Source organism: Piliocolobus tephrosceles, chromosome 1 (genome assembly GCF_002776525.5).
Source record: "Piliocolobus tephrosceles isolate RC106 chromosome 1, ASM277652v3, whole genome shotgun sequence".
In the NCBI taxonomy this organism is placed as follows: Eukaryota; Metazoa; Chordata; class Mammalia; order Primates; family Cercopithecidae; genus Piliocolobus; species Piliocolobus tephrosceles.
Genome location: NC_045434.1, coordinates 80,179,749 through 80,207,372, shown reverse-complemented (window position 1 = coordinate 80,207,372; position 27,624 = coordinate 80,179,749). Strand labels below are relative to the sequence as shown.

Here is a 27,624-nt window from a genome sequence, read left to right as displayed (position 1 = left end):
ACAACACCCAAGTCTACACCAAGACTCAAGCAGATTTTAGTCACCAGTTCTCAGTGGTAGAATCCAATCTGTAGCATCAGGGTGGGGTTGGAGACTCAGCAGGGTCCCTGAATTATCTACATTGAGAGACCAAGACCATGAGACATCCCCACGTGACCTGCCCTCTCTTGATAGAGACTGTTCCACCCACAGACTCTCCTTCTTCCTGTTTATTTTCTCTTTTCCATTGCTCCCCAGCTGCATTGGCCCCTTGAAGTCTCACCTCTCACCTTCCCGAGGCCCAGGCCCTTTTCCTGGCCTCCTCTTGTGTCTGGAGACTCCCACATGGGGTGCACATGGCAGCTGTTCTCTCTGGCCCATCTCCACTGCCGAGGAAGCAAGGTGGGCTGGCCTTTAGTTTTTTAAACCTACTGACTCCTGGTTATCTAATCTGCTAGTAGCAGCATATACTTTGGATCTTACTCTGCATAAAATAACATCTACCTCCTTTTGGTCCAGGTGCCTTCCAAACCCCGGTGGGAGATGTGGTGCCCGAGAGCTCCATCCCAACTCCTGTGTGTGTGAGATTGTGCTATTAATGTTTTTCTCACAGATAGAGGAGAAGGCCTATCCAGCCACGTAAATATCTGTGTTTAGTTATTTGTCATCTGAGGATGGGACTGAGGTAGTATCCGTGGTTGTCCAAAAAGTATTTGTTAAATAAGTGAATTTTAAAACGAGTGAAAGAACATAATTACTATACTTAGATAAGCGAATAAAGAGGATCTTATTTCAGAAAGTCCAAAATGCAAATTGTCCAAGCATAACAGTCTCCCTTATCTATGCTGGAGGAGGTGCCCATAGTGCTGATAACGCAAAGCAGGAAGAGACGATGGAGGAATTCTTTCTTTCTTTCTACTTAGTGCATCGATCGGCCTTGCTTTCTAGCTTCATTGTGCTTTGGGCAATAGGATTAGTTGCCCTTCCCTGAGCTCAGACAGTGTCTATGGGGGCCTGGATGTACCTAAAGACAGGAGAGAAGTGTTTGAGATTTATTTGCCTGTAAGCAAATGACAATGCTCCAGCCACATGCTGGTAGTGGCGACAGCATGGGCTTCTGCGGCTGACACCCCCAAATCACAAGGTGGCCTTTGCCGCCTGGCCCTGTGGGCCCTCTGAGCCACCCACCTTCAGTGTTGTGAACAGCACTCACCAAAAGGGGCCAGGAGTCACCTGCAGAAAAAAATCAGAGCGGGACAGATAGAAGGGTGACTTCAGTGGGAGAAAGTGGCTCTGAGTCCCCTGCCAGTGCACAGGGAGGCTGGGTGACTCTGTCCCCAGGAAGCCCCATCTCTCCAAAGGATGGTGTAGTTCACCTCCCAGAAGAAGCCAGCCAGGGTCATCCAGGGCAAGGCAGGCTGCCCAGCCCTGCTTCCTTAAACCCGTGGGGCTGATGTGCCTCGCAGGCCTCCTTGGAGCGAGGCAGCTTCTGTCTCCCTGAGAAGATCCTGTGGCGTCTCCATGTGGGAATGGTCACAGAGCTGGCCATTGTGCTCCAGGGAGGAGCCCGTTGCAGGGTTCCCTGTGGCCACTGTCACCAGGCTGCCCATGATGGGGAGCATCTGGCCAGGGAGACACTTTTCTAGCTCACACACTTAATTGGACCACACCATGGGACAAGGAGAGGATCTGCCTTCGGTCGCATCTCTATTGAGACAGAGAAGCAGCAGGGTCAGACACTTTTGCCTAGGCTAAAAATGGGATGTGAAGAATTTGGGGACTCAGACAACTGGAAGATGCTTTCTTTTCCCCACACTTTCCAGCAGCTTCACCATGTGGCAGGGTCAGGGTCATGGGTCCCCCTCCCAGAAAACAAACCAATATTGGTACCTGATGTGAGCCTCCCTTAGCAAGCCAATGGCTCAGGCCCTTAGCTCATGCAGCCCTCACAACAGCTCTAGTGAGTGGGTATTATTTTCTTCATCAGACAGATGGGGAAACTGAGTGAAAGGGGGTAACTAACATTCCTGTGATTATTCAGCCAATGAGTGGCAGAGCTGGGCTTCAAACCCTGACTCATCTGCCTCCCAGTCACTACCAGGCATCCTGCCAGGTGGACAGGGATGGGCCTGGGCCAGGGATGAAAGTGAGGAACAAGTAGAAATTTCAAGGGGTGATTCCAGGGACATTGGGAGCATAGCAAGGGTGGGGCAGTAGAGGATTTGGGGTTGTTCCAATGGCTTGGAGATGCTGCTATTATTTCCTGGGCAGGCAGAGGTGTTGTTAAACCCCCACAGCATGCTGGACACTGGACAGTCCCACACAAGAAATGAGTGCCTGAGCCGAATGCCACCACACCACCAGAGAAGCTCTGCAGGCTAAAACCCTTATGCTTACTTTTTCTGGGTTCATTGAGATGCTATGTAATATTAAGAAAGAAGTCGGCTGGACGCGGTAGCTCATGCCTGCAATCCCAGCATTTTGGGAGGCCGAGGCAGGTGGATCACGATGTCAGGAGATTGATACCATCCTGGCTAACACCGTGAAACCCCGTCTCTGCTAAAAATACAAAAAATTAGCCAGGCGTGGTGGCGGGCACCTGTGGTCCCAGCTACTCAAGAGGCTGAGACAGGAGAATGGCGTGAACCTGGGAGGTGGAACTTGCAGTGAGCCGAGATCGCGCCACTGCACTCCAGCCTGGGCGATGAGCAAGACTCCGTCTCAAAAAAATAATAAAAAAAAATAAAAAAAAAAGAAAGAAGTCTAATTTTGGCTGGATTCAGTGGCTCATGCCTGTAATCCCAGTACTTTGGAGGCCAAGGTGGGTGGATCTCTTGAGTCTAGGAGTTCAAGACCAGGCTGAGCATCATGGTGAAACCCTGTCTCTACAAAAAATACAAAAATTAGCTGGGCATAATGGTGTATGCTTGTAATCCCAGTTACTTGGGAGGCTGAGCTGGGAGGATCACTTGAGCCCAGGAGGTTGAGGCTGCAGTGAGCCGTGGTCATGCCACTGTGTTCCAGCCTGAGTGACAGAGCAAGGTCCTGTCTCATACATACATACATACATACATACATACATACTCTAATTATTACTAGCTTCCCAGGCCCCTGTAAAAGGGAGGTGGTAGGATTGTCTTCCCCAAGAAGACTAAGGAACAAATTTCCAGGACTCTGAAAGGCATTCTTTTCTTTGATAGTGGATGGCAGTCACTTCTCAATTGCTACTCAGACACAGAGCAGCCAGGCAAGCACTTAGCTCTTAAGTCAGAGATTGACTCAGGCCCCGTCCAGAGAGGACTGCTTGTCCACAACCATCGCTGGTCTAAAAACTTCAGTAACCCCTTGAAAAGCCTTTGGGGGGAGTTTCAGTTTCTGGTTCTGCATGTAAGGAGTTTGGAAGTCACCAGTCTGTCCTGACAATGACTAAAAAACTGAACAGACTGAAAAATCAAGAACTCTTCAGGGATCCATAGGAGAAGTAAGGTCACAGAGCAAACTGCTGCTCTCAGTATGGAGAGACAGAAAAGTACAGAGAGTCACGGCTTACCTGAGCAGAGATTCACAGGTGAAAACCACCAAGGGAAACTAGACAGTGATTGGGGAAGGTGTAAGAAACCTGACTATAATTGATGAATTGTTGCAGCCTCAGTGTGGCCAACTCTAGAGGTAAAAGCTCTAGGGGGACCCAGTCATGGGGGGTCCCCATACTATGTGAGTTTTACCTCCAGGAGCTCTACCAGGTTCTCACAGTAAACATTTTTCTCACACAGAAATCCCCTTGTGCTTCTGGCAGGGGGAGGAGAACGAGCCATTTTGAGTTACGCTGGAGCAGTCTGTTCTTAACATGGTCTGTCCCCCAGAGAAACTTGCTAACAGCAGCCAAAACTGCTGCGGGGTTATCAGAGCCTAACTGACCTGGAGGAAGGGAATACCCAACTCCTGCCCCCTCTAGCCATCCTGTACCACCTAAGGCAGTGAAGGGAAACAAAACAAAACTGAGAAGCACTTGTGAAGCTCACAGTGCAGAGGCTCCGGCTCACTGAAAGACTGAGACCCACTCTTACGACTACAGAGTGCTTCTCCTTCCCCTGCATGGCACCACCACATTACCAAAAGCCTCCTTACAGCAGTCCCCTTTACCTGGTACACCTTGTCCAGTTATCAAGAAGAAACTACAAGAGATATTAAAAGGCAAAAAACACAATTTGAAGAGACAGAGAAAGCATCAGAAGCAGACATGACAGGAATGTTGGGATTCGCAAACGGTGGATTTAAAACAACTATAATTAATATGCTAAGGGCTCTAATGGAGGAAATATTCAGCATGTACAAAAAAATGGGCAATGTAAACAGAAAGATGGAAATCCTAAGAAAGAGTCTAAAAGAAATGCTAGATATCAAAAACACTGTAATGGAAACAAAGAATGCCTTTGATGGGCTTATTAGTAGACTGGACGTGGCTGAGTAAAGAATCTCTGAGCTTGAGGATATGTTAGTAGAATCCTCCCAAACTGAAAAGCAAAGAGAACAGAGACTGAAAAAAAGAAAAAAGAAAAGAATATCCAAGGACAGTGGGACAACTACCAAAGGTGAAACATATGTGTAATGGGGATACTAGAAAGAGAGAAAGAAAAGAAAGAAATAGGTGAAACAATAATGACTGAGGATTTCCTCAAATTGATGTCAGACACCAAACCACAAATCAAGAAAGCTCTGAAAACCAGACAGAATACGTGCAAAACAAACAAACAAAAAAAAACTAAACTGCAACCAGAAATATCATTTTCAAACTACAGAAAACTCAAAAATAAAAAATTCTGAAAGAAGCCAAAGGAAAAACACCTTACTTATAGAGGAACAAAGATAAGAATTATATCTGACTTCTTCTCAGAAACCATGCAAGCAAGAAAAGAGAGGAATGAAACATTTAAAGTGTTGAGAGAAAAAAACCCACCAACCTAGAATTCTATACCCTGCAAAAATGAATGTTCAGAAGCGAAGGAGAAAGGAAGACTTTCTTAGGCCAACAAAAATGTAGAAAGTTTGTTGCCAGTAGGCCTTGCAAGAAATGTTAAAAGAAGTTCTTTAGAGATAAAGAAAGTAATATAGGTCAGAAAGTTGGGTCTACATAAAGAAAGGAAGAACACTGAAGAAGGAATGAGTGAAGGTAAAATTAAAACTTTTCTTTTTCTTTTTCTTGATTGATCTAGTAGATAACAGTTTATTCAAAATAATAATATCAAAACAATAGTAACAATGTACTTGATTACATATACTTAGGTATATTACACACACGCACATATTTATGCTTATATATAAGTGATATGAATGGCAGCAATGATATAAGGTATGGAAAAGAGGACAAATTAGGATCATTTTGTAATTATAAGGTACTCATACTACCTGCAAAGTGGCATTGTGATATTTGAAAGTGGACTTGGATTCATTGTAAATGTTAATTGCAAACTCTAAAGCAACCACTAAAAAAAGTTAAAAAAGAAGTATAACTGATATGCTAAGACAGTAGAGAAAATGTAATCAGATAAAATGCTCAATTAAAACCAAAAAGAAATGCTGGAAGTGGAAGAAAAAGTGGAAGATAACAATAGCAACAAAGAACAAAGGCACCAAACAAAAAACAATAAAAATTACGGTAGATAACTCAACTATATCAATAACAACTTTGAATGTCAATGGTCTAAATGCACCAATTAAAAGACAGAGATGGTCAGAGTCAATTTTTTAAAATGATCCAACTGTCTGTTTTTTTTAGAAGAAACCCATTTTAAATATGAAGATAAATTAATATAAAATAAAAGAAAGTATATGGAAAAAATGTACCCTGCTAACAGTAATTAGAAGAAAGGAAGAGTAACTACTGTATATTTATTCCAAACAGAACAGATTTTATAGCAAGGAAAGTTATCAGTGATAAAGAAGAGCATTACATAAAAACAAAGGGATCAATTCCCCAAGAATACCTAACAATCTTTAATGTGTATGCATTTAACAGAGCATCCAACTACATGAGGCAAAAACTGATAGAACTGCAGGGAGAAATAGATACATCCACTATTAGAGATTAACACACCTTTATTGGAAATGGACATATCCAGCAGGCAGAAAATCAGTAAGGACAGTAAGGACATAATTGATTTCAGCACCATCAATCATCAAACAGTAATTGACATACATAGACTACTTCATTTAACAACAGCAGAAAACACATTCTTCTAAGTCCATATGGAACACTCACCAAGATAGTCCACATTCTGAGCATAAAACATACCGTAACAAATTTAAAAGAATGGAAATAATACAATGTCTGCTTGTAGACCACAGTAGAATTAAACAGAAATCAACACCAGAAAGATGTAGGAAAATCTCAAAATGCAAACAATGTACTTCTGAATAACATGAGTCAAAGAAGAAATCTCAGGAGAAATTTTAAAAATGCTTTTAACTAAATGAAATGAAAACACAACTTATCAACATTTGTGGGATGCAGTGAAAGTAGTGCCTAAATGAAAATTTCTAGCATTGAATGCGTATGTTAGAAAAGAAGAAAGATCTAAAATGAATAATCTAACTTTTTACCTTAGGAAACTAGTAAAAGAGAAAATTAGATACCAAGTAAGCAGAAGAAAAGAAATAAGAATTAGAGCAGGAATCAATGAAGTTGAAAACAGGAACTCAATAGAGAGAATCAACAAAACCAAAAGCTGGTTATTTGAAAAGATTAATAAAATCAATAAACCACTAACCAGGCTAACTAAGTAAAAAGAGAAAGAACACAAATTACTAACATCAGAAAAGAAAGAGTGGACATCACTACAGATCTCATGGTCATTAGAAGGATAATAAAGGAATGCTGTGAACAACTGTATGCTCACATATTTGATAACCTAGATGAAATGGGCCAAGTCCCTGAAAGACATAATCTGCCAAAACTCACACAAGAAGAAATAGACAATCTGAATAGGCCTATATCTATTTTAAAAGTTGAATCAATAATTAATAACTTTTCCCAACAGAAAGCACTAGGCCTAGATGTAGTTGCTGGTGAATTCTACCAAACATATAAGGAAGACATTATACCAATTCTCTATAATCTCTTTTGGAGGATAGAAGCAGAAGGAATACTTCCTGACTCATTCTGTGAGGCCAGCATTACTCTAATACCAAAACCAGACAAAGGCATTACAAGAAAAGAAAACTACAGATCAATATCTTTCGTGAACATAGATGCAAAAATCCTCAACAAAATGTTAGCAAATCCAATCCAATAAAGTGTTAAAAAAAAATTATACACCATGACCAAGGGGAATTTATCCCAGATATGCAAGGCTGGTTCAGCATTTAAAAATCAATTAATGCAATTCATCACAACAACTGACTAAAAAAGAAAAATCATTTCAATAGATACAGAAAAGGCATTTGACAAAATTCCAAACCAATTTATGATTTTAAAAAAACTCTCAGTAAACTAGAAATAAAGGGCAACATCCTCAACTGTATAAAGCATATCTACAAAAAACCTACAGCTAACACCATACTTAATGAAGAGAAACTAGAATCTTTCCCATAAGCTCAGGGGCAAGGCAAGGATGTTCTCTCTCACCACTCCTTTTCAATATCATACTGGAAGTTCCAGTTAATGCAATAAGTCAAGAAAAGGAAATTAAAGGTATGCAGATTGGAAAGGAAGAAGTAAAACTGTCTTTTTCACAGGTGACATGATCATCTATGTAAGAAATCCAAAATAATTAATCAAAAAACCCTCCAATAACTAATAAACAATTATAGCAAGGGCGCAGGATGCAAGGTTAGTATACAAAGATTAATCACATTCCTATATACTAGCAATGAACAAGTGGAATTTGAAATTAAAAACACAATACCATTTACATTAGCTGCCCCTAAAATGAAATGCGTAGACACAAATCTAACAAGATATGTACAAGATCTATATGAGGAAATCTACAAAACTCTTATGAAAGAAATCAAAGAACTAAATAAATGGAGAGATAGTCCATGTTCATGGATAGGAATGCTCAATATTGTCCAGATGTTCATTCTTCCCAACTTGCTCTATAGATTCAATGTACTCCTAATCAAAATTCCAGCAAGTTATTTTTTGGTATTATTAAACTAATTCTAAAGTTTATATGGGGAAGCAAAAAACTGAGAATAGCCAACACAATATTGAAGGAGAACAAAGTGGGAGGACTGACATTGCCTGACCTCAAGACATACCATAATGCTGCAGTAATCAAGACAGTGTGGTATTAGTGAAATAATCTACAAATAGATCAGTGGAACAGAATAGAGAGCCCAGAAGTAGACTTACATAAATATAGTCAACTGATATTTGGCACAGGATCAAAGGCAATATAATGGAACAAGATAGACTTTTCAACAAATAATGCTGGAACTATTGGGCATCCATATACAAAAAAAAAAAAAAAAAAAAGCTAAACACAGACCTTACACTCTTCCATAAAATTAACTCAAAATAGCTCATATACCTAAATGTAAAATGCAAAACTGTAAAACTCTTAGAGTATAACATGGAAGAAAATTCAGATGACCTTGTGTATGGTGATGTCTTTTTAGATACAACACCAATAGCATGATGTGTGAAAGAAATAATTGATAAGTTGGACTTCGTTAAAATTAACAACTTCTGTTCTGCAAAAGACAATGTTAACAGAATGAGAAGACAAGCCACACACTTGTAAAAAATATTTGCAAAAGGCACATCTGATAAAGGACTGTTATCCAAAATATACAAAGAACTATTAAAAGTCTACAACAAGAACACAAACAACCTGATTTAAAAATGTTCCAAAGACCTTAACACCATAGAAGATATACAGATGACAAACAGCATATGAAAAGACGCTTCACGTCATATGTCATCAGGAAATGCAAATTAAACAAGAGAGATCACTACTTACCTATTAAAATGACCAAAATCTGGAACACTTACAAACCAAATGCTAAAGAGGATGTGGAGCAACAGGAACTGTCATTTGTTGCTGGCAGGAATGCAAAGGGATATAACCACTTTGGAAGACAGTTTGGTGGCTTCTTACAAAATGAAACATACTCTTGTATGATCCAGCAATCTTTCTTCTTGATATTTACCCAAAGAAACTGAAAACTTATGTCCACAGCAAAACCTGTACACAAACATTATAGCAGCTTTATTCATAATTGCCAAAACTTAGAAGCAACCAAGATGTCCTTCAGTAGGTGAATGGATAAATCAACTATGGTACATCCAGACAATGGAATATTATTTAGCACTAAAAAGAAATTAACATTCAAACCATGAAAAGATATGAAGGAACTTTAAATGCATATTACTAAGTGAAAGATACCAATCTGAAAAGCCTATATACTGTCCTATTCCAACTATATGACATTTTGGAAAAGGCAAAACTGTGATGACAGCAAAACGATCAGTGATTGCCAGGGTTTGGGGGTGGGTGGGGCAACTAACAGGCAGAGCACAGAGGATTTGCGGCGGGGAAGGGGGGGCAGTGAAACTACTTTGCATGATACTTGAATGGTGGATACATGTCACTACACATTTATCCAAACCCATAGAATGTATGACACCAAGAGTGAACCCTGATGTAAACTCTGGACTCTAAGTGATAATGAGGTGTCAATGTAGGTTCATCAGCAGTAACAAATGCACCACTCTGGTGGGGATGTGGATAATGGGGAAGGCTGTACTTGTGTGGGAGCAGGAAGTATACGGGAACTTCCTGTACCTTCTGCTCAATATTGCTGTGAACCTAAAACTGCTCTTAAAAATAAAGTCTTTATTTTTTTAGAAAGAAAAGGGCTGTAAGGTTTTTTTTTTTTTTTTCAATCAATCAAGAGAAATAGTCTTCTTATGTTTTCATATTTACACTTCTTTTTTTCAGGAGGAAGACCTGAACATCTTTTCCCTGTCCTTTATTTCCCACACATCAGGTTGGCAGCTGCTATGCTTTATTTTTGCCCTGTGTTAAAGTCCTCTCCCACCCCAGCACCTACCTGTTCCTCAGCTAGCACCACCACATCTCTGTTCTAAATGTTGTTCTCCTGCAATAAAGGACGTTTGAATTAAACATTCCATTTTTATCGTATACCGTATTTCACCATCATCTGCACACATCAAGGGAAGAACCAACTGGCATTGTTTTGAAGGTGTTAGAAACGTTGACCTCTTTATTTTAGTGTGTATCTCAGAGGTGGGACTGGCAAAGCTCTATTTCACGTCACTAAGACATCCCTAAAATGTACACAGATTCTTGCGTGTGGTGTCCGTCGGGTGAAGCTATGAGGCTATGAAAAAACTATTATCATGTCTCACCTTTTTTCCCCCACTGAAAAATGAGACCAGACACAGCATGAAAATTGCAGCTCATTGACAACAGGAGAGAAGCGGACAGGGAACCGCCTCTGGTTTATTGTGAAAACTTTGACATTTCCATTCACTCAAATAGCAAATGTTTATCAAGAATCATGCTGGATGCTACAGGAGTTAGAAAAACTCTAGAGACACGGCCCCTGTTCTCAAAGAATTTATGGATCTGTACAAGTATTAGGCATGTAAAGTGCACAAAATGCCCAGAAACTCCAAGATCACTCCCTGTGCGCTCACGGAAGGCTTCCCAAAGTGGCCGGTGTTTGTGTTGGAATTAAATCTGCATAGGAGGAAATAGCCAGAGGGAGGGTGAGGAAAGGACACTAAATTGAGAGGAGGCTGGACCAGGAGGGAAGGCTTATCTGGGGAAATTGCAGTCTTATAGCAGCTCCATCCAGCCCAGCTCAGGCCATTCTTGGCCAACACAGGGAAGACTTCAGGTCCCATGCCTCAGCACCCCATCTTTTGGTCCTGCCTCCCCCATCTAGCCCACCTCTGGGAAGTTCCGTAAGAGACTAAATATGGTAAAAACTGGACTCTGCTGCCATTTGTGTAGGTAGGAGTTTTCCACCTCGTCTGAAAAGAGCCTTTACCCTGTCATGAAACAAGGAGTAGAGACTTCACACTGGGACAGGAATCATCCATTTCTGGCTGAGTGTCTGCAGAGCCTTGCTTGGATTCTGCCTGTAACTGGATGTCCAGACTCCAAGCCTCACAAAAGCCCTAACTGTTGCTAATAATGTCTAAAGTAAGAAACATTAAGAAAAATGGAGTTGCAGAGGGATCTTTTTTCATGCCACCCACAGGTTTTTCCCGGGTGTATTTTCCTTAGAACTAGCAACTGACGGGATATGAGTCACAGGCTGAGCCTAAAGGAGTTCTAAGATAAGAACAGAAAAAGTGCCATAGCCCGGTCCACTTTTACTCACTGGAATTTCTAGGAACACACAGGTTATTTGAAATGCCAGCCATGTGGCCGTTGTTCACGGGGCTGTTTGCCACGTGTCTGAGGCCTCTGGGTGTGGGAGTGTGTCTGTCCATCTGTCTGTCTGTGTGGAACTGTCTGTCTGTTAGGGAAGGTGTGGAGAGGAGGTGGTAGCAGAACTCAGAACTCAGTTGAGCCCCATAGTGAGAGGCTGCGTTGGATGAGAGGTGGAAGTCCCCTAAGCCATGGGTATTTTTATATTGGGATTTTAAAATAAACCTCCCTAAAGTTTATAATTAATAATACTTTTGTGGTTGTTTCCTTCCAAGTTAAAAGAAACGCTCCCACCCTCTACCCTCACCACACCACACGGGAGTTTCCTTTACAACAAAGCTAATGGTCTGCTGGGTGCAATCATTATAAACACTACAAGGTGTGAAGATAAATGTTTCTACTTAGGGGGGAAATGCATCTCCATTACCAGCCGATTATGACAGTCTCAGAGTTAAAGCCTCTACAATGGATGGTTTTTATCTGGCCTCTGAGAAAATGTGGTGATGAGATGCGTTCACATTCTCTGAATGTTTGGGGCCTCCCTGGTGCAATCCCAGGTATCCTAATTGCATAAGGAGCCTGGTAGTGCCCCAGTATGGGAAGGGCAGCATGGGAACCCCAGCAAGTTTGGACCAGTGATACGAATAGCTATTATTTCTTAAGTGCCTACTGTGTCCCTGGCATTTGTGTTATGCGGTTTTCATACATCTTCAAATCCTCGCAACAATTGGAGGAGTTGGGAATTGTTTCACTCATTAGACAGACGGGAAAGCTAAGACCCCACGAAGTCAAACAAGCTGCCTAACACCCTGAAGCTCATCAGTGGTAGAGCTGAGGTTTGAACACAAATTTGGGTAACTCTGCACCCACGCCCCTATATGCCACTCTGCCTTTGCTCATTAAATGATTGATCAAATGGTTGATCTGTACGGTACAGAAATTCTTGAGCACACCATGGGACCATTTGCCTTGGAGTGAATGCAGTGATTTGAACAGTCGTTCATCCTTTAGGCCCAGTGAGAAAAAAATGCTGCTAACAAACTTGCATACATTTATGTGGGCTCTTTCATGACGTTTTCTGTGCTTTGAGAACAGTTTTGGTAATTTTCTAATCCTACAGTGGCCCTCAGGGGCTTGTTTAGAGAGCCTTTGAGGAGAAGTGCCTTCCTGCTCTGTGTACCTTTTTCTCTTTCATAAAAATGTTAGATATTTAAGGTGTACAACATGATGTTTTGAGATACATCTACACAGTGAAATGATTAATACAGTCAAGTAAGTTAACATAATCCATTTCCTGAAATCTACTCTGTTAGTGAATTTCCAGTGTATAATACAGTATTATTAACTGGAGTCTGGATACTATACATCAGAGCTCTGGACTTCATCCTATGGAACTGCATGCACCCTTTTACCCTTTGACCTACATCTTCTGATTTCCTCCACCTCCCCGACCCTGGTAACCACTGTGCTGCTCCCCGTTTTTATGTATTCAACTTTTTTAGATTTCACATATAAGTGAAATCATGCAGTATCTGTCTTTCTGTGCTTGGTTAATTTCACTTAGCAGAATGTCCTCCAGGTTTATCCATTGTGTCCTACATGGCAGGATTTCCTTCTTTTTTAAGGCTGAATAATATTCTATAGTGTATATTGCCCATTTTTTCTTTATCCATTCATCTGTCAATGGACACTTGCCATACCCTTGACCACAGAAAGAGGCTCCTGTCCCAGAGAAGATGCCGCTCCTGAGCGTACAGCAGTGCTGGGGAACCCTTCAGCAGTGCAGGGAAGGGGGTCCCCAGGCAGTCCTGGGGCCACTGGAGACCCCTTCCTTGTGTTCTCCCAATAATTGAGTAGAGGAGAAGCAGCGTGGAGGAGGGCCTCTGAGGAGAGAAGAGCCCTTACTGCCACATCCCTGGATCTCCCAGAACCAGTTCAACAACACGGCCAGTGCCTTTTTCTCTCTCCCTCTTCCTTATCAGCTGTCCTTCCCTTTGCTTCCTTCTGCTTTATTTCCTGGGGATGCTCCCAGAGCACCCTGGTGGTAGCAAATTTGAAAAGAGCCCCTGTTTGTGGAAATGCAAGTGGTTATGTGACTGCATTTGCCAGCCCAGGAGATACCCTGGGGCAGGGCAGCAGAAAGCTCCTGGGCCTCAGAGTTAGAGTTCAAAGCCTATCTCTGCCAGTGTCCACCTGTGGGATCCTCACAGCAGCCACCTGACAGCCACCATTTACTGAGCACACCCTGGGCCTGCCAGCCTCAGATCTCCCCTGGACCTTCCCTGCACTGCACCAGATCTAGACAGGCTGTCCGCCACAGACCCCGTTTCCCAGATCCCCTTGTCACCTGGCTCCCCACTGGCTTTGTCCAGAGGGAGCCTGGAGGGTGGGCAGGTGGAGAACCAGGCTACTTCTCCCTCACTGTTCCTACCCTGGGGGCATCTCCAACAGGGTCTGAGTGTCCCTGGGCTCCAGTTCCCACGTGATAGACCTCCATGGTTCCACCTTCCACTAGGGACCCCAGCAACGAGACCCCGTCATCCCACCAGCCCAGGAGTGGTAGTGGTTTCCGACTCTTACTAATCTCAGGGTGTTCCTGCTGGCTTCTCCACTTTGCCATCACCTCGTTAAATTCCATCTCTTTAGATACTCGAGTCCTGGTTTTCCCTGAATAATCACAGTTTGTCAGCTCTGAACTAAGCCCTCACCAGCATTTCTCAAAATAGCCCTCAGAGACTCTTGTACAGCCGAGGACCTTGAAGCTCAACGATGAGCAGGGATTGGTTTAGGGTCACTCAGCTGGTGAGTAGTTCAGCTGGAATTCAGACCTAGGCCTGTCTAGAGCGTGCCTAGACTTCTACTCACTACTCTAGTTGCTTCTGTGAGTTTCTGTTTCCTCTTCTCTGAAAGAACCAACAAGATCTACACTGCAGTGTTTTGTTTGCAGGACTAAAGAGAGTGCCTGTAGCGTGCCTCTGACCCTGCTTCACACACCTCGGGACACCCTCAGCAGGGTGGCCTGCTCTGCAGGGAGGGCCATCTTGTTATCCAGCCTCAGTGGGCACCCAGTGCTGCCATAAGTAGTTTCAGTGGCCAGTGTGGAGAGGGCACCAATTCTAGCCTGTATGGTGGGCAGTGCCTGTCCTGCCCTGGCCAGGGTGTTTGGTTACCCCAAGGAAGGGAATCAAAAGTTAACTCTTTTTGGTTTTGGTTGGTTTTTTGTTTGTTTGTTTGTTTGTTTGTTTGTTTTTGGCCAAAGTTCTTACTGGTTTCCATGAGTGTGGGTTTGAAGCTGGCATTGGTAGAATCTGTGGTTTGACTGTTTTTTTAAGAATGTTTAAGCGGCAGCACTGTTTATTTCTGTGTCCTCATCCAAGAAAGAGCTCCTTGTAGCATAAAAGGCACCGAACTCCCACTGAAGCCGTCTTTCTGCTGACAGAGATGGAACCATTCTTACCTTGCAACCTAGAATGCAGTACCAAGATAGGACACTAAAAACAACTTTTTCTTCCCCTAACATGATGGAATATTCGAGTCAGAACCCTAAGGCATCATCCTAGGATAGAATAAGCTTCCATTTGACAGAGGAGAAAAATCAAGGCTCAAAGAGGTTAAGGGATCTGCTTAAGGTCATGCAGTGTGGTGTGGTGGCAGAACCAAGCCTCATGCCTAAAGCACTTAACTCTGGTTACCATGGAGGCTGTGCCCTGGCTCTGCAGGCAGAGCTAGAAGAATTGCTCCATGTTCGTCATTGGCCAAGCCTCAGCAGGGCTGTAGGGGATCAGGTTAGGGACACTGCCCTGGATTTTAATAGACCCAAATTACTACTGTCGTCACAGAAACAGACTTGGGATAACTATGCCTTTCAGTAAAGATTTTGTCCAGAAATATCTTAATTTTATTTACTAGGTTATCTGGCACATAATAGCATGCATTATTAATAGAGTAGCTTAATACTCTCTATTGAATAGGCATACTCTTTGCATTGTAAAACGAACCTCTCTTTTATGATGTACTTCACAATGCCTTGTCACAAAAGCACGTGCTCAGAATATTACAGCAGGCTTCCATTCCACCTTCCATGAAATACTAAAAAAGAGATCATCTCTAGTACAACTCAGTAGCCTCGTGATTAATCCATAAGCACATCTTTAACTGAGTTCTCCTAGGCCATTCTTTGTCTTAAGGGCTTCAGACAAAGGTGAGCATGTGGTACTGAAACTCTTATTCTCCCCTACTGCCCAAGTTTGTCCATTACCTCCAATGGTGAGTCACGGAGATTTCGTCTGCCATCCACGGCCTTGTGAACGCTACAACCATGGAACCGTGGTGGAGTTTTACTGTGATCCTGGCTACAGCCTCACCAGCGACTACAAGTATATCACCTGCCAGTACGGAGAGTGGTTTCCTTCCTATCAAGTCTACTGCATCAAATCAGGTAAGTCTGAAGGTCTCGCCCTTGACGATGATGGACCCTCCTTGGACCATCTGCACATAGTGGGCGGTGGCTATGTACCAAGCTGTATCTCTCCTCCCATGCCCAGTGTCAGGAACAGGATATCGAAACATATCATTGCGGGTCGATGGGGCTGCTGTTGGGCTCTGTGCCAGATGCTTATAGGTCCTGTTCAGAGGGTCAGGAGTATTAACCTGCCATTCTCAGGTTAAAATGCTGACCCTCTGAACAGAGTCCCTAGACCCCTAGCATCCATGGAAGGACCTCCAGCCTCTGCACTCTTTTTTCTCCCAGCCTTATCCCTTTCCACTGGTAAGGACACAGGCCTATGGGTGTGACCAGAATTACATGCATTGCCCTGGACCGAAGCGATGAATAACTTTACCTTTCTCTTCCATTCAAGGACGCATATCAGAATACAAATAATACTGTGGGTGACACCTGATCTCACTTATAAAACTGTAGGCCATTTGCAAGCTTCAGGTCTTCATAGTTAAAAGCAAATGACTTACTTGCAAACCACCTTCCCCACTGGCCTCAGTGCACCCGGGTAGTGACCACAGGATAGAGATTGGGGCACCAGCATACACCCACTGTCTCCTTCCCACTCTCCCCAGCCCTTTCCAGGCTGGGGATGCTGCCCTGAGCAGTGCTGATGACTGCATGCGTCTCCCCTGGACACAAGGAAGTGCTTGTTAATGCCGGGTCTCTGGAGGCGCACACATGATCCTGTGAGCCAGCGAGGGGAGAAGTGCAGAGAGAGTGTCTAAGAGGGTGGGCATGACAAGGCAGAGAGGCGTCTAAGAGACAGGGTGGACTGTGCCCAAAGGATAAGAGTCTCTTCTGGAAGGGTCTGCTCCTGCTGCCCCTGACCTGGCAGACAGCTGATAGGGCGTCAGAGCTGTGGAACAGGGGTCCTCTTTACCCTCTGTTTCTTGCTGTACCCAACCCTACAGCATATCCCAGAACACTCATAAAGGGCCCAGCTTCCCACTTCCCCAGCCCTTGGTCCATTTTGGAGCAACTTCTCCAGGCAAGAGGGATGCCCACCTTTGTTCTCAAGAGGCAGATGCGTTATTTGAGCCTGTGCCGGGCCTGCACCTGGGACTAGAATGTGAGCATGCAGGTCTGCAACCTGGCAGAGCCCATGCCGGAGACAGGTTTTTAGTGTTGGGTGGATCCTGATGCAATTTCCATGAGCTGCAGGGGCACATAGTATCTCCGGGGAGCCCTGGGGATCAGAGGCACCTTGCATACATCTCTTGTGCCAAATAAATCCAGCAAATGAGCCCACGGGGAACCTTGGCACCTCTCATGGTCTGGGAGCCTCACATACAGCTTTGTTCTCCCTCACGCAGAGCAAACATGGCCCAGCACCCACGAGACCCTCCTGACCACGTGGAAGATTGTGGCGTTCACGGCAACCAGTGTGCTGCTTGTGCTGCTGCTCGTCATCCTGGCCAGGATGTTCCAGACCAAGTTCAAGGCCCACTTTCCCCCCAGGTCAGTTTCATGTCTTGGCAGCTGTGGCTCGAGGTCTGACTCAATGCAGCCATCCTTAGCAGCAGAGAGAATGTGATGAGTGAAAAGTTGGAGCTCCTAATGGAAACAGGGGAGAGCAAAAACCATGTTCTGGGATGTTTTGAGCACCAAGCTGGAGACAGACCTCATTTTCCTCTTTCTTTCCTACCTCTACCCCTCCTTCTTGCAGTTGACCATTCACAGGTGGGCATCATGGGGGGCAAGCAATGGGATCACAGAGTTAGGACTGCAGGCTGTGGACTGCTCCACCCAGGGGCACCATTCCCACCATGGTCACCCTGCATGTGGCCCTGGAGTGAGGCACCACGCAGCTCAGTTCATAGGGAGGGTAAGACGTGCACACAGCTGACTGGGACACAGGTCAGAGGTGTGTGAACAAAGGTGTTAGGCATTGAGAAGCCTTAGGAAGGAAAAAAGACTTTCCTGATTCCAGGGAGAATCAGGAAAGGGCTAGTGGGAGTCTTCCATGAAGTCTGATCTGAACCCCTGAAGTGGGACATGTGGAAGGCACTTCTCCATCCTTCTCAGCTGCACCAACCAGCTCGGGTTGGTATCTTCAGCCTCAAGTCGTCATCACCAACGAGAACTGCACCAGCACCCTTAGGAACAAAGAAGAGCCACCCAGCACTACTGCTGGCCAGTCATCGTTCCTGGAGGGAGAAGTAGTTTAGAAAGCAAAAGGATAAGTTTATGAGCATTAAGAAGAGGAGGTAAGGACAGCAAAACACCGCAGAACGCTAGCCAGGGGCCACTGATACAAGCTATCTTTTCCTTGCCTTCTGTGGCCATGTCAGAGTCTTCTCATTTTAGAACCTAATGCTTCAGAAAAGGGCATTTGTTTTTTTGCCCACAGAGACAACCTAGTCCCCAGAGTCATATGTACCTGTAAAAGGGACTATTGCTCATGGAGGAGAAGGCTCCTGGAATTAACCACTTCTCTCTTCCCTCCAGGAAAATGCAGTGTGTCTCTCACACCTTCCAGCTGTGAGAGGAGTGAAGGAAGCGGGCAGAGCTGCTGGAGACAGCACCTGCCCACCTTCGCTCTTAACCTCACACCCCACAGGGTGGCCTTCCTCACATCACAGTTCTTCCATGCCTGGCAGTAGGGACTCCCCATGGTCACAACCTGACAGGCATATCCCTCTCTCCCTAGCCACAAATGTGTGCTGGATGTGGGTGTCACCTGCATCCCTCCCCAGGCCCAGAGGTGTATTAGTGCCATCCTGGTGCCACAGCAAGCTCTTGCTACGATGCTGAAACCTTCCTTCCTCTCCAATCTGCCATCTACTCTCTGTCTTCCACGTTATTATATATTCATCAAGGGACCGTATTCTATCATTGAGCAATTACAGTATCTCAAGAAGGCCTAAGGATTACAAAGAGAAAGCCAACCCACAGGGCTGTGATTGATAGTGCATTCGAGTACTTGAAAAGGGCCCTCAGAGCTATTTTTCTCCATATTGTTGGAAGAAAAGTTTCCAGGATATCCACTAGGTATTAAGATTTTTTTTTTAAATGTTCTGAAAACCCTTTCACATGATGTTCTTCAGCCCTTGAGTCTTTTGTCTTATATTATTCTTGAGTTGTTTTGGGAAGGTTGGCTTCAAATACATGACATGAATCCAAATACATGACCAGAATCTCAAGGGCAAACCAAGAATGGACTTTTTTTCTCCAGGTTCCACGAGAGTAGAGCCTGCAGGGATGTTGATGAGGGATGTATGAGAGCTAAGTTGCATGGTGGGGACATGTGGAGGGGAAGCTGCCAGATTGTGGGAGCTGTAGCCTGGGTGTGGAATGTTAGGGTGAGGAATGGAGAAGAGAGGCGTCTGTTCACCCGGGCCTAGACAACATGGAGGTGCCAGGGACAGTGAGGAGGCAGGGAGTCCCAAGTGAGAAGGAGGCCAGCACAAGACAGCGAAGTGGCCAGAGAGGAACGGAGCATCATTGTCAAGGACGCAGTAACTAGTGGTGGCTGTGGAGGGAGAGCAGTCTGGCTCGGAGCAAGCTCCTCCTTTCCTCCCGCCTCCTGCCTTCTACCCCCTGAAAAGCATGGTCTTGGTGGTCTCCCGCCCTCTCTGGGCAGTTTTTAAGAGCTTTGGGACAAGGAGTCCACCACCATAATCTCCAAGCCTTTGCAAGATGTTTCAAAAAGTCAGTGGACTTGAGCATTAGAGAGACACACAGCCTTTGCTTCCCCTCCACCCCCAGACATTTCATTTTCTTGGGTTTAGAGCCCCTGCCGCCAGCACTCAGAGATTCAGGGTCTGCCCACCCAACTGGGTCTTCTCTTCCTGATATTTTACCTTTGGCCTCCTCCCTCAGCACCAGTTCCCAGCAGAGACAATAAGAAACCAAGTTCCAGCCGGGCACGGTGTCTCGTGTCTATAATCCCAGCGCTCCGGGAGTCCGAGGCAGGTGGATGGATCACCTGAGGTCAGGAGTTCAAGACCAGCCTAGCCAACATGGTGAAACCTTGTCTCTCCTAAAAATACACTGGGTGACAGAGCAAGACTCCATCTCAAAAAGAAAAAAAGAAAGAAAGAAACCAAGTTCCATTGGCTACTTCTTAGCCACCCTGGGTTCCTCTTGAGGCCAGGAGCAGAGTGTGGGGGTCACACGGAGCCCAGGCTGTGACGTCAGATGCCCCAGGCTCCAATCGGACAGTGTTGAATGTACAGAGTGCTAAGAAGCAAAGGGAGCAGGTCAGGAGCTGCGTGCGCGCCCACACAAGGGAGCCCTGCAGACACGCAGACTCGATTTGTCGCGGCTTCTGGAGCCCTCACAGCAGCAGCCCAGGCCTTGCTTAGATGAGGGGTGGGAGGAAGGAGGTGGAGGTAAGCCTGTGCAGCTCGAACAGGGTAGTGACATGGTGCTTACAGCTTTCCTTTGTTTTCTTTCTTTCCTGAGTTTTTTGTTTGTTTGTTTTTTTCTATCTAGACTAAGATGTAGTGATTTTTATACTATAGCAGAAGACAACAAAGAAACATGATGAACATAGGGCCAGCTAGTCCCTCTGGGCACTCAGAGTCCACAGTTACAGTTGTTTGTTTGTTGGTTGGTTGGTTGGTTGGTTTTTTAAGAGATAAGGTCTCGTTCTGTTACCCAGGCTGGAGTGCAGTGGTGCGGTCATGGCTCACTGCAGCCTCAAACTCCTTGGCTCCAGGGATCCTCCTGCCTCAGCCTCCTGAATAGCTGGGGCTACAGGCACGTGCCACCACACGTGGCTAACATTTTTATTTTTTGTGTAAACAGGGTTTCACTATGTTGCCCAGGCTGGTCTCAAACTCCTGGGCTCAGGCAAAACCTCCCAAAGTTCTGGATTGCAGGTACGAGTCACCACACCTGGCCTATTTTCTATACTTTTAACAGTGCTATCCCACTTTCAATCCCATCCTACAGGACACTGCAGAGGGGCGCTGGGATGCTCTGTTAGAAAGGGTTATGTTGTCCCCTGCCCCTTGAGCTTATGGCCAGAAGGCCAAAGCCCACAGGTCAGAGGAGCAAGGGAAAAGCATGAGGAGATAGGAGGACACGAGAGAGTGACAGAAAGAAAACCTCCTCTCTCCGGAGCATCGGCAGCCGGGATGGCAGCATCATCTTCCAGAGGAGCCCCTGAAAGGAGGCTGCTTCTTCCATATTATCCTCCATACCAGGCTCTGCTGCTCATCGTGGGCCCTGAGACCCCGAGTGCAGGAAGGAGCGTGGGTGGCCTCATCCCCAGGGTGGCATGGCTTTGACATGTTGGCACTTCCTTCCTTTACACAGGGGGCCTCCCCGGAGTTCCAGCAGTGACCCTGACTTTGTGGTGGTAGATGGCGTGCCTGTCATGCTCCCGTCCTATGACGAGGCTGTGAGTGGCGGCTTGAGTGCCTTAGGCCCCGGGTACCTGGCCTCTGTAGGCCAGGGCTGCCCCTTACCCGTGGATGACCAGAGCCCCCCGGCATACCCCGGCTCAGGGGACACGGACACAGGCCCAAGGGAGTCAGAAGCCTGTGACAGCGTCTCAGGCTCTTCTGAGCTGCTCCAGAGTCTGTATTCACCTCCCAGGTGCCAAGAGAGCACCCATCCTTCTTCAGACAACCCTGACACAATTGCCAGCACGGTGGAGGAGGTGGCATCCACCAGCCCAGGCATCGACATTGCAGATGGTAAGTGCTTGCCCCAAGGCCCAAGCCACACCTGCAAACACCTCCGCACCAGCATCTTCAAGCCAGCTCCTTGCTCCGCACGCTCCACCCCCCAGCACAGAGTCGAATCAATCTGCTTACCTCTCACTCAGCTTAAATTGCTTCATGCTCTCTCTACACTTAGAGGCCTTGGGCAAGGCCAATTATTGTAAGGAATGATCATCATCTTGCAAGTAATGAGCCCACTAATGGAAATTTCAAGAGGCACCAAAAGGCAGTGAGCCATGCAGAGTAGAAAGGCAACGGTGGCCGGTGCTTTGTTTTTGTAGTGTCCTTATGATCCGGAATGTTTTTCTTCTTTATTCCTTAATTAGGCAGGACTTCTGGAAGTGGGGTTTAGGGACAGGATGGCACATGCATGCCAGGAAGAAGGATCCAGAGGCACGCACTAGGGCCCAGCAGTGTGTTCTAGCCCCAGAGTTCTGTGTGCATAGAAGTTATTTTTACCAGATGTGAAGTAAAAGATGTATATGTACCTGTCATAAGGAAGGGTGGATTCATGGTAAAATAGGGAAAATGTGTCAGATTGATTAGGTCTGTGTTTCCTACAGAAGGGGAGCCCCAGTGCCACTTTGCAAATGAGAGCACTAATCTGGCTTATATTGAGAGTAAATGGCAGTAACAACATGGAAACAGAGGTCTCCTGGGCCACCACAGTGTTCCTTTTCTGTAAACCACACTGCCTTTCTGTACTTGAATTTGCAGCTTTCTGGCTTGTAGGACCATTAGGGCCTATGGTTAAAATCTAACATTTTATTTTTTATGAACTGGAAATAAGATCATAATTGTTTTCTGGCAAAAAAACAATTGTTACAGAAAGATGTTGTATAGGAGGTTGATTTATTTGGTTATTAACTGGTATGTGAAACTTAACATTTTCTTCTCCTCACTGATTTGAGAAACTGTAGATATTTTAATGAGGCATATAATTCCAGATTGTCATGATGTTTTCTGGTTATGTTAAGCTAATAACCGTCTTTTCTTTTACAGAGATTCCTCTAATGGAAGAAGATCCCTAATATGGGGCAGGATCCAGATGACTTTCTTGCTCCTTTGGGGAAAGGACCTTGTATCTTGGAGTGAGGTCACAGAAGGATAGAGCTTGGGGGCAAAATGTCTAACTTACCTACATGGGGACCGCAATTCACGTTGTGCATCTCAGGCTCCACAGTGAGGCTGACAAACTGCAATGGCAGTGCTTTAAAGGAGATTTGAGGATTCGCCAAGACCCATGGGGAGCCAGGGGCAGTGGAGAAGCCCTTGCACGGTCTTGGATGGAGGTGTTAAATGTGTATCGTGCTGTGGAACATGAGACAATTCCACGCACATCCCACCGAATCATCACGCATCCCATTGGCTGACAAGTCCTCCCTGCCCCCTTGAAAGCATGTCACATTATGTAAATTTGCTTCTAAAACCCACTTCCAACTGGCTCTGGACTCCAAATTTGGATGGGCCAGCCTCTGCATAAAGTTTGTGTTGAGCTGCTGGAGGAACAGCAGAGCCTCTTGCACCCTCAGCAAGGGGCCGGCTCCCAAAGGAAAGGTCCTTGTGTGACATTTGGAGAATCTTCCTTCATCCAGACAACTCTACTCGAAGCAAGATGAAAGCAGGATGTGGCAGTTCCAGTGAGAAAGAAAAGGAAAAAGACGGGCAGACTCTGCTTTCTGGAAATTTTTTCACAAAGTAGAGCTCGTGAACTTTGTGCTGTCTTCTGGTAACATATCATCAGTGTTTGTATTCATGAGTGGCACATGGATCCATGGCATTGGGTAAATCTGGGGGATTTTACACATGGTCAGAATGTATTTAAATACATCTCATGATGGAGACAGTAACCAAGGTAATGTTTTATTTCAGCATTTTGAAAAGACTTAACATTTATCTCAGAATCATGAGCCTCTCTCTAGTTAAGAATTGTCATTGTTCCCCCCAGCCCCAAATTCAACCATACATTTATTTTCCAAAACAGAAATTGTTTCTGTAAAAATATCTCACCTTCAAAAGAAGTGTGAGGTTGGATTTTCCCCCTTTTATTTGTCCTAAGATTCCAGAAGGCTGGCCTCCCAGCCCAGATAGCTCAGCCGCCTCACCTGCCTATCATTCCTGCATTCCTACTTTGAGGGTCTCATGGTGCCCACTGGGTGTTGTTCCTAAGAAACTGATTGATTAAAAAATTTCCCAAAGTGTCCTGAAGTGTCTCTTCAAATACATGCTGATCTGTGGAGTTGATTCCTTTCCTTCTCTTGGTTTTAGACAAATGTAAACAAAACTCTGATCCATAAAATTGCTATGCTGATAGAGCAGTGAGGGCTGGAAGCTTGATCAAGTCCTGTTTCTTCTTGACACAGACTGATTAAAAATTAAAAAGAAAATGACAGTTTGAAGTGTGACTTTAATAGTGCAGTAGAGTCGGGTGGGCAGGGGCAGGGTGGTGACAGTGATCATGGATGATGGGATTCAGTGTAAGATTAAGAACAAGAGATGGAAGGAGATAACACACAGACAGTGCTCACTGTCTAAATAGAGGTTGTCTCAGAGACCACTGGGCAAGTGCCTCATTTTCTACCAGGCGATTCAGAAGAGGCATGAGGGGCTATCTCTGATAGTCTCCCCTACAAAGTAGACAGCAGCAACATCAAGCTGCCTGACTGGCAGACCAAGCACAGGGATGCCTCTCCAGCCCACAGCACTTAGGGAGACAGGTGCTACAGTGTCTTAGTCCACTTGTGTTGCTATAAAGAATATCTGAGGCTGGGTAATGCATAAAGAAAAAAAGTGTATTTGGCTCATGGCTCTGCAGGCTGTATAGGAAGCATGGCACCAGCATCTGCTTCTGATGAAGGCTTCAGGGTGCTTGTACTCATGGCAGAAAGGAAAGAGAGAGTTGGCATGTACAGAGATCACATGGCAGGAGGGGGCCAGGCTTTTTTTTAACAGCCAGCTCTTGTGGGAACTAATAGAGCAAGAATTCACTCATTACTGCAAGGCTGGCACCAAGCCATTCGTGAGGGATCCTTCCCATGACCCAAACACCTCCCATTAGGCCTCAGTTTCAACACTAGGGATCAAATTTCAACATGAGATTTGGAGGGATCAAACAAACCAAACTATAGAATTCTACCCCCTAGGCTTCCAAATCTCACATGATTTTCTCAGTGCAAATACAATCATTCATCCCCCAAGTCTTAACTTGTTCCAGCATCAACTCAGAAGTCCATAATCTCATCTGAGACTCAAGAGAACTTCCTTATAGCTGTGAGCCTATAAAATCAAAATCAAGTTGTTTACTTCCAAGATACAATAGTGGGACAGACATTGGGTAAACATCCCCATTCCAAAAGGGAGAAATCAGCCAAAACAAAGGGGTAAGAGGACTCACAGAAGTTCAAAACTCGGCAAGGCAGACACTAAATCTTAAAGGTCCAAAATAATCTCCCTTGACTCCATGTCCAGCATCCTAGATGAGGGGTGAGCTCTCAAGGCTTCAGGTAGCACTGACCACATGGCTTTGCTCAGCACAACCCATGTGGCCATTTTTGCAGATTGGAGTCTAGTGCCTGCAGCTTTTCCAGCCTGAGGTTGCATGCTGCTGGTGGCTCTGTAATTCTGAGGTATCCATGGTAGCCTCATTCCACAGCTCCACTAGGCACTGCTCTCCCTGCAGGGGGTTCTGCCCTGGGAAGAGTCTCCCTGCAGGGGTTCTGCCCTGAGGAGGGTTTCTTCCTGGGCACCCATGCTTTCCAAAACCCTCTGAAAGCTAGGAGGAAGGTGCCAAGCCTCCACCCCTCTTGCATTCTGTGCAGTTGCAGATTTAGCACCACATGGAGGCTGCCAAGGCTTACTGCTTCTATCTCTATAGTAGAACCAAGCAGTACCAGGGACCTTTTCAGCCCTGGCTAGAGCCAGAATGCAGAGATGCAGGGAGAAGCAACCCAAGGTGGTGAAGGGCAGCAACATCTGGGCACTGTCCCCTGAAACATTCTGTCCTCCTAGGCCCCTGGGCCTGTGATGGGAGGGGCAGCCTTGAAGATTTCTGAATGCATTTGGGGCCTTTTTTCCAATTGTTTTGACTGTTAGCCCCCAGCTCCCTTTCTCCTTGCTAATCTCTCCAGCCTTAGATTATTTTTCTGAAAATGCTCTTTCCTTTTCTACCATAGCCAGGCTGTAATTTTCAAGTTTTAATGCTCTGCTTCTCTTTTAACTACAAATTTCAACTTTAGGTCATTCCTTTGCTCTCATACCTGACCATAAACTGTTAAAAGCAGCCATGTCACTTGTTGAATGCTTTGCTGCTTAGAAATTTCTTCTGCCAGATACCCTAGGTCATCACTCTTTTTTTTTTTCCCCCAAACACAGTCTTACTCTATTGCCCAGGCTCACTGTGTGATCTTGGACCACTGTAACCTCCACCTCCTGGATTCAAGTGATTCTCAGCCTCCTAAGTAGCTGGTATTACAGGTGTGTGCACCACCATGCCTGGCTAATTTTTGTATTTTTGGTAGAGACAGAGTTTCACCATGTTGACCAGGCTGGTCTGGAACTCCTGACGTCATGAGCTGCCCACCTCAGCCTCCCAAAGTGCTGGGATTACAGGTGTGAGCCACTGTGCCCAGCCAGGTCATCACTCAAATTCAGCCTTCCACAAAGCCCTAGGGCATGGACACAAGGCAGCCAAGTTGTTTGCCAATTTATGACAATGCTGGCCTTTGCTCCAGTTCCCAATAAGTTCCTCATTTCCATCTGAAACCTTGTCAGTATGGCCTTTACTGCCTATATTTCTAATAGCATTTTGGTCACAACAACTTAACCAATCCTTAAGAAATTTCAAACTTTCTCTTATCTTTTTATCTTCTTCTGAGCCCTCCAAACTCTTCCAGCCTTCACCCATAACTGGGTGAAGTTCCAAAGCCGCTTCTACATTTTCAGGTATCTTTATAGCGATGCCCTACTCCTCGGCACCAGTTTTCTATCTTTGTCCTTTTGTGTTACTATAAAGAAACATCTGAGGCTGGGTAATTTATAAAGAAAAGACATTTATTTGTCTCAACTTTCTGTAGGCTGTATAGGAAGCATGGTACTGGCATCTGCATCTGGTGAGGGCCTCAGGCTGCTTCCACTCATGGCGGAAGGTGAAGGGGAGCCTGCATGTGCACAGATTACATGGTGAGGGGAGGCAAGAGAGAGGGAGGGAGGTGCCAGGTTCTTTTTAACAACGAGTTCTTGGCCAGGCACAATGGCTCATGCCTGTAATCCCAACACTTTGGGAGGCCGAGACCAGGGGATCACCTGATGTTGGGAGTTTGAGACCCGCCTGACCAACATGGAGAAACCCATCTCTACTAAAAATAAAAAATTAGTAGGGCGTGGTGATGCATGCCTGTAATCCCAGCTACTCAGGAGGCTGAGGCAGGAGAATCACATGAACCCGGGAGGTGGAAGTTGCAGGAAGCTGAGATTGTGCCATTGCACTCCAGCCTGGGCAATAAGAGCGAAACTCCTTCTCAAAAAAAGAAAAAAAAAAAAACAGCTTTCATGGGAACTAACAGAGCAAGAACTCACTCATTGCAAGACTGGCAGCAGGCCATTTATGAGGGATCCACCCTGTGACCCAAACACCTCCCATTAGGCCCCATTTCCAACATTGGGGATCATATTTCAACATGAGACTCAGAGAGGACCAACATCCAAACTACAGCACACTGGTGCCACATACATCAAGGTATTAGTGTCCGCATTGTCCTAAAACAGAGGCTGATAGGAAGGCAGAGCCTGCTTGCTTGCAGCATCAGACAGTGTCTAATCAAGTCACTGGGCCTCTGCCCTAGATCCATCTACTTTGGGGTCACATCAGAGTCTCACCCACAAATATTGTTTACAGTGGTTGTTTTTTCTCATTATAGTGCACTTACATGGCAGGAAAAAATCCTCATGATATTCCAAGCATGTCATGATCCCAATTTTCTTTTCTTTTAAAAATCCCCAGAGGCCTCCTGGATACTACTGAACAGAGCCAGCCTCTCTCACAGCACTCAGGAATGAGGAGGTT

General features: G+C 45.2%; 1 protein-coding gene across 2 annotated transcripts in view; it reads left to right on the top strand.

Moving 5' to 3' along the window:
- SUSD4 (sushi domain containing 4) overlaps positions 1-23,955 on the top strand; it is a 140,740-nt gene extending 116,785 nt beyond the window's left edge. Inside the window, exons 6-9 of one of the 2 annotated variants that reach the window (XM_023203671.1) lie at positions 15,634-15,825; positions 17,202-17,346; positions 21,154-21,536; positions 22,566-23,955. In XM_023203671.1, coding sequence (XP_023059439.1) covers positions 15,634-15,825; positions 17,202-17,346; positions 21,154-21,536; positions 22,566-22,594 — 749 coding nt within the window. In that variant the 3' untranslated portion in view covers positions 22,595-23,955. Of the gene's footprint in view, positions 1-9,923; positions 10,115-15,633; positions 15,826-17,201; positions 17,347-21,153; positions 21,537-22,565 lie in introns of those variants that run through there. The other variant, XM_023203672.1, reaches the window with a different exon arrangement.
- The last annotated feature ends 3,669 nt before the right edge of the window (positions 23,956-27,624 follow it).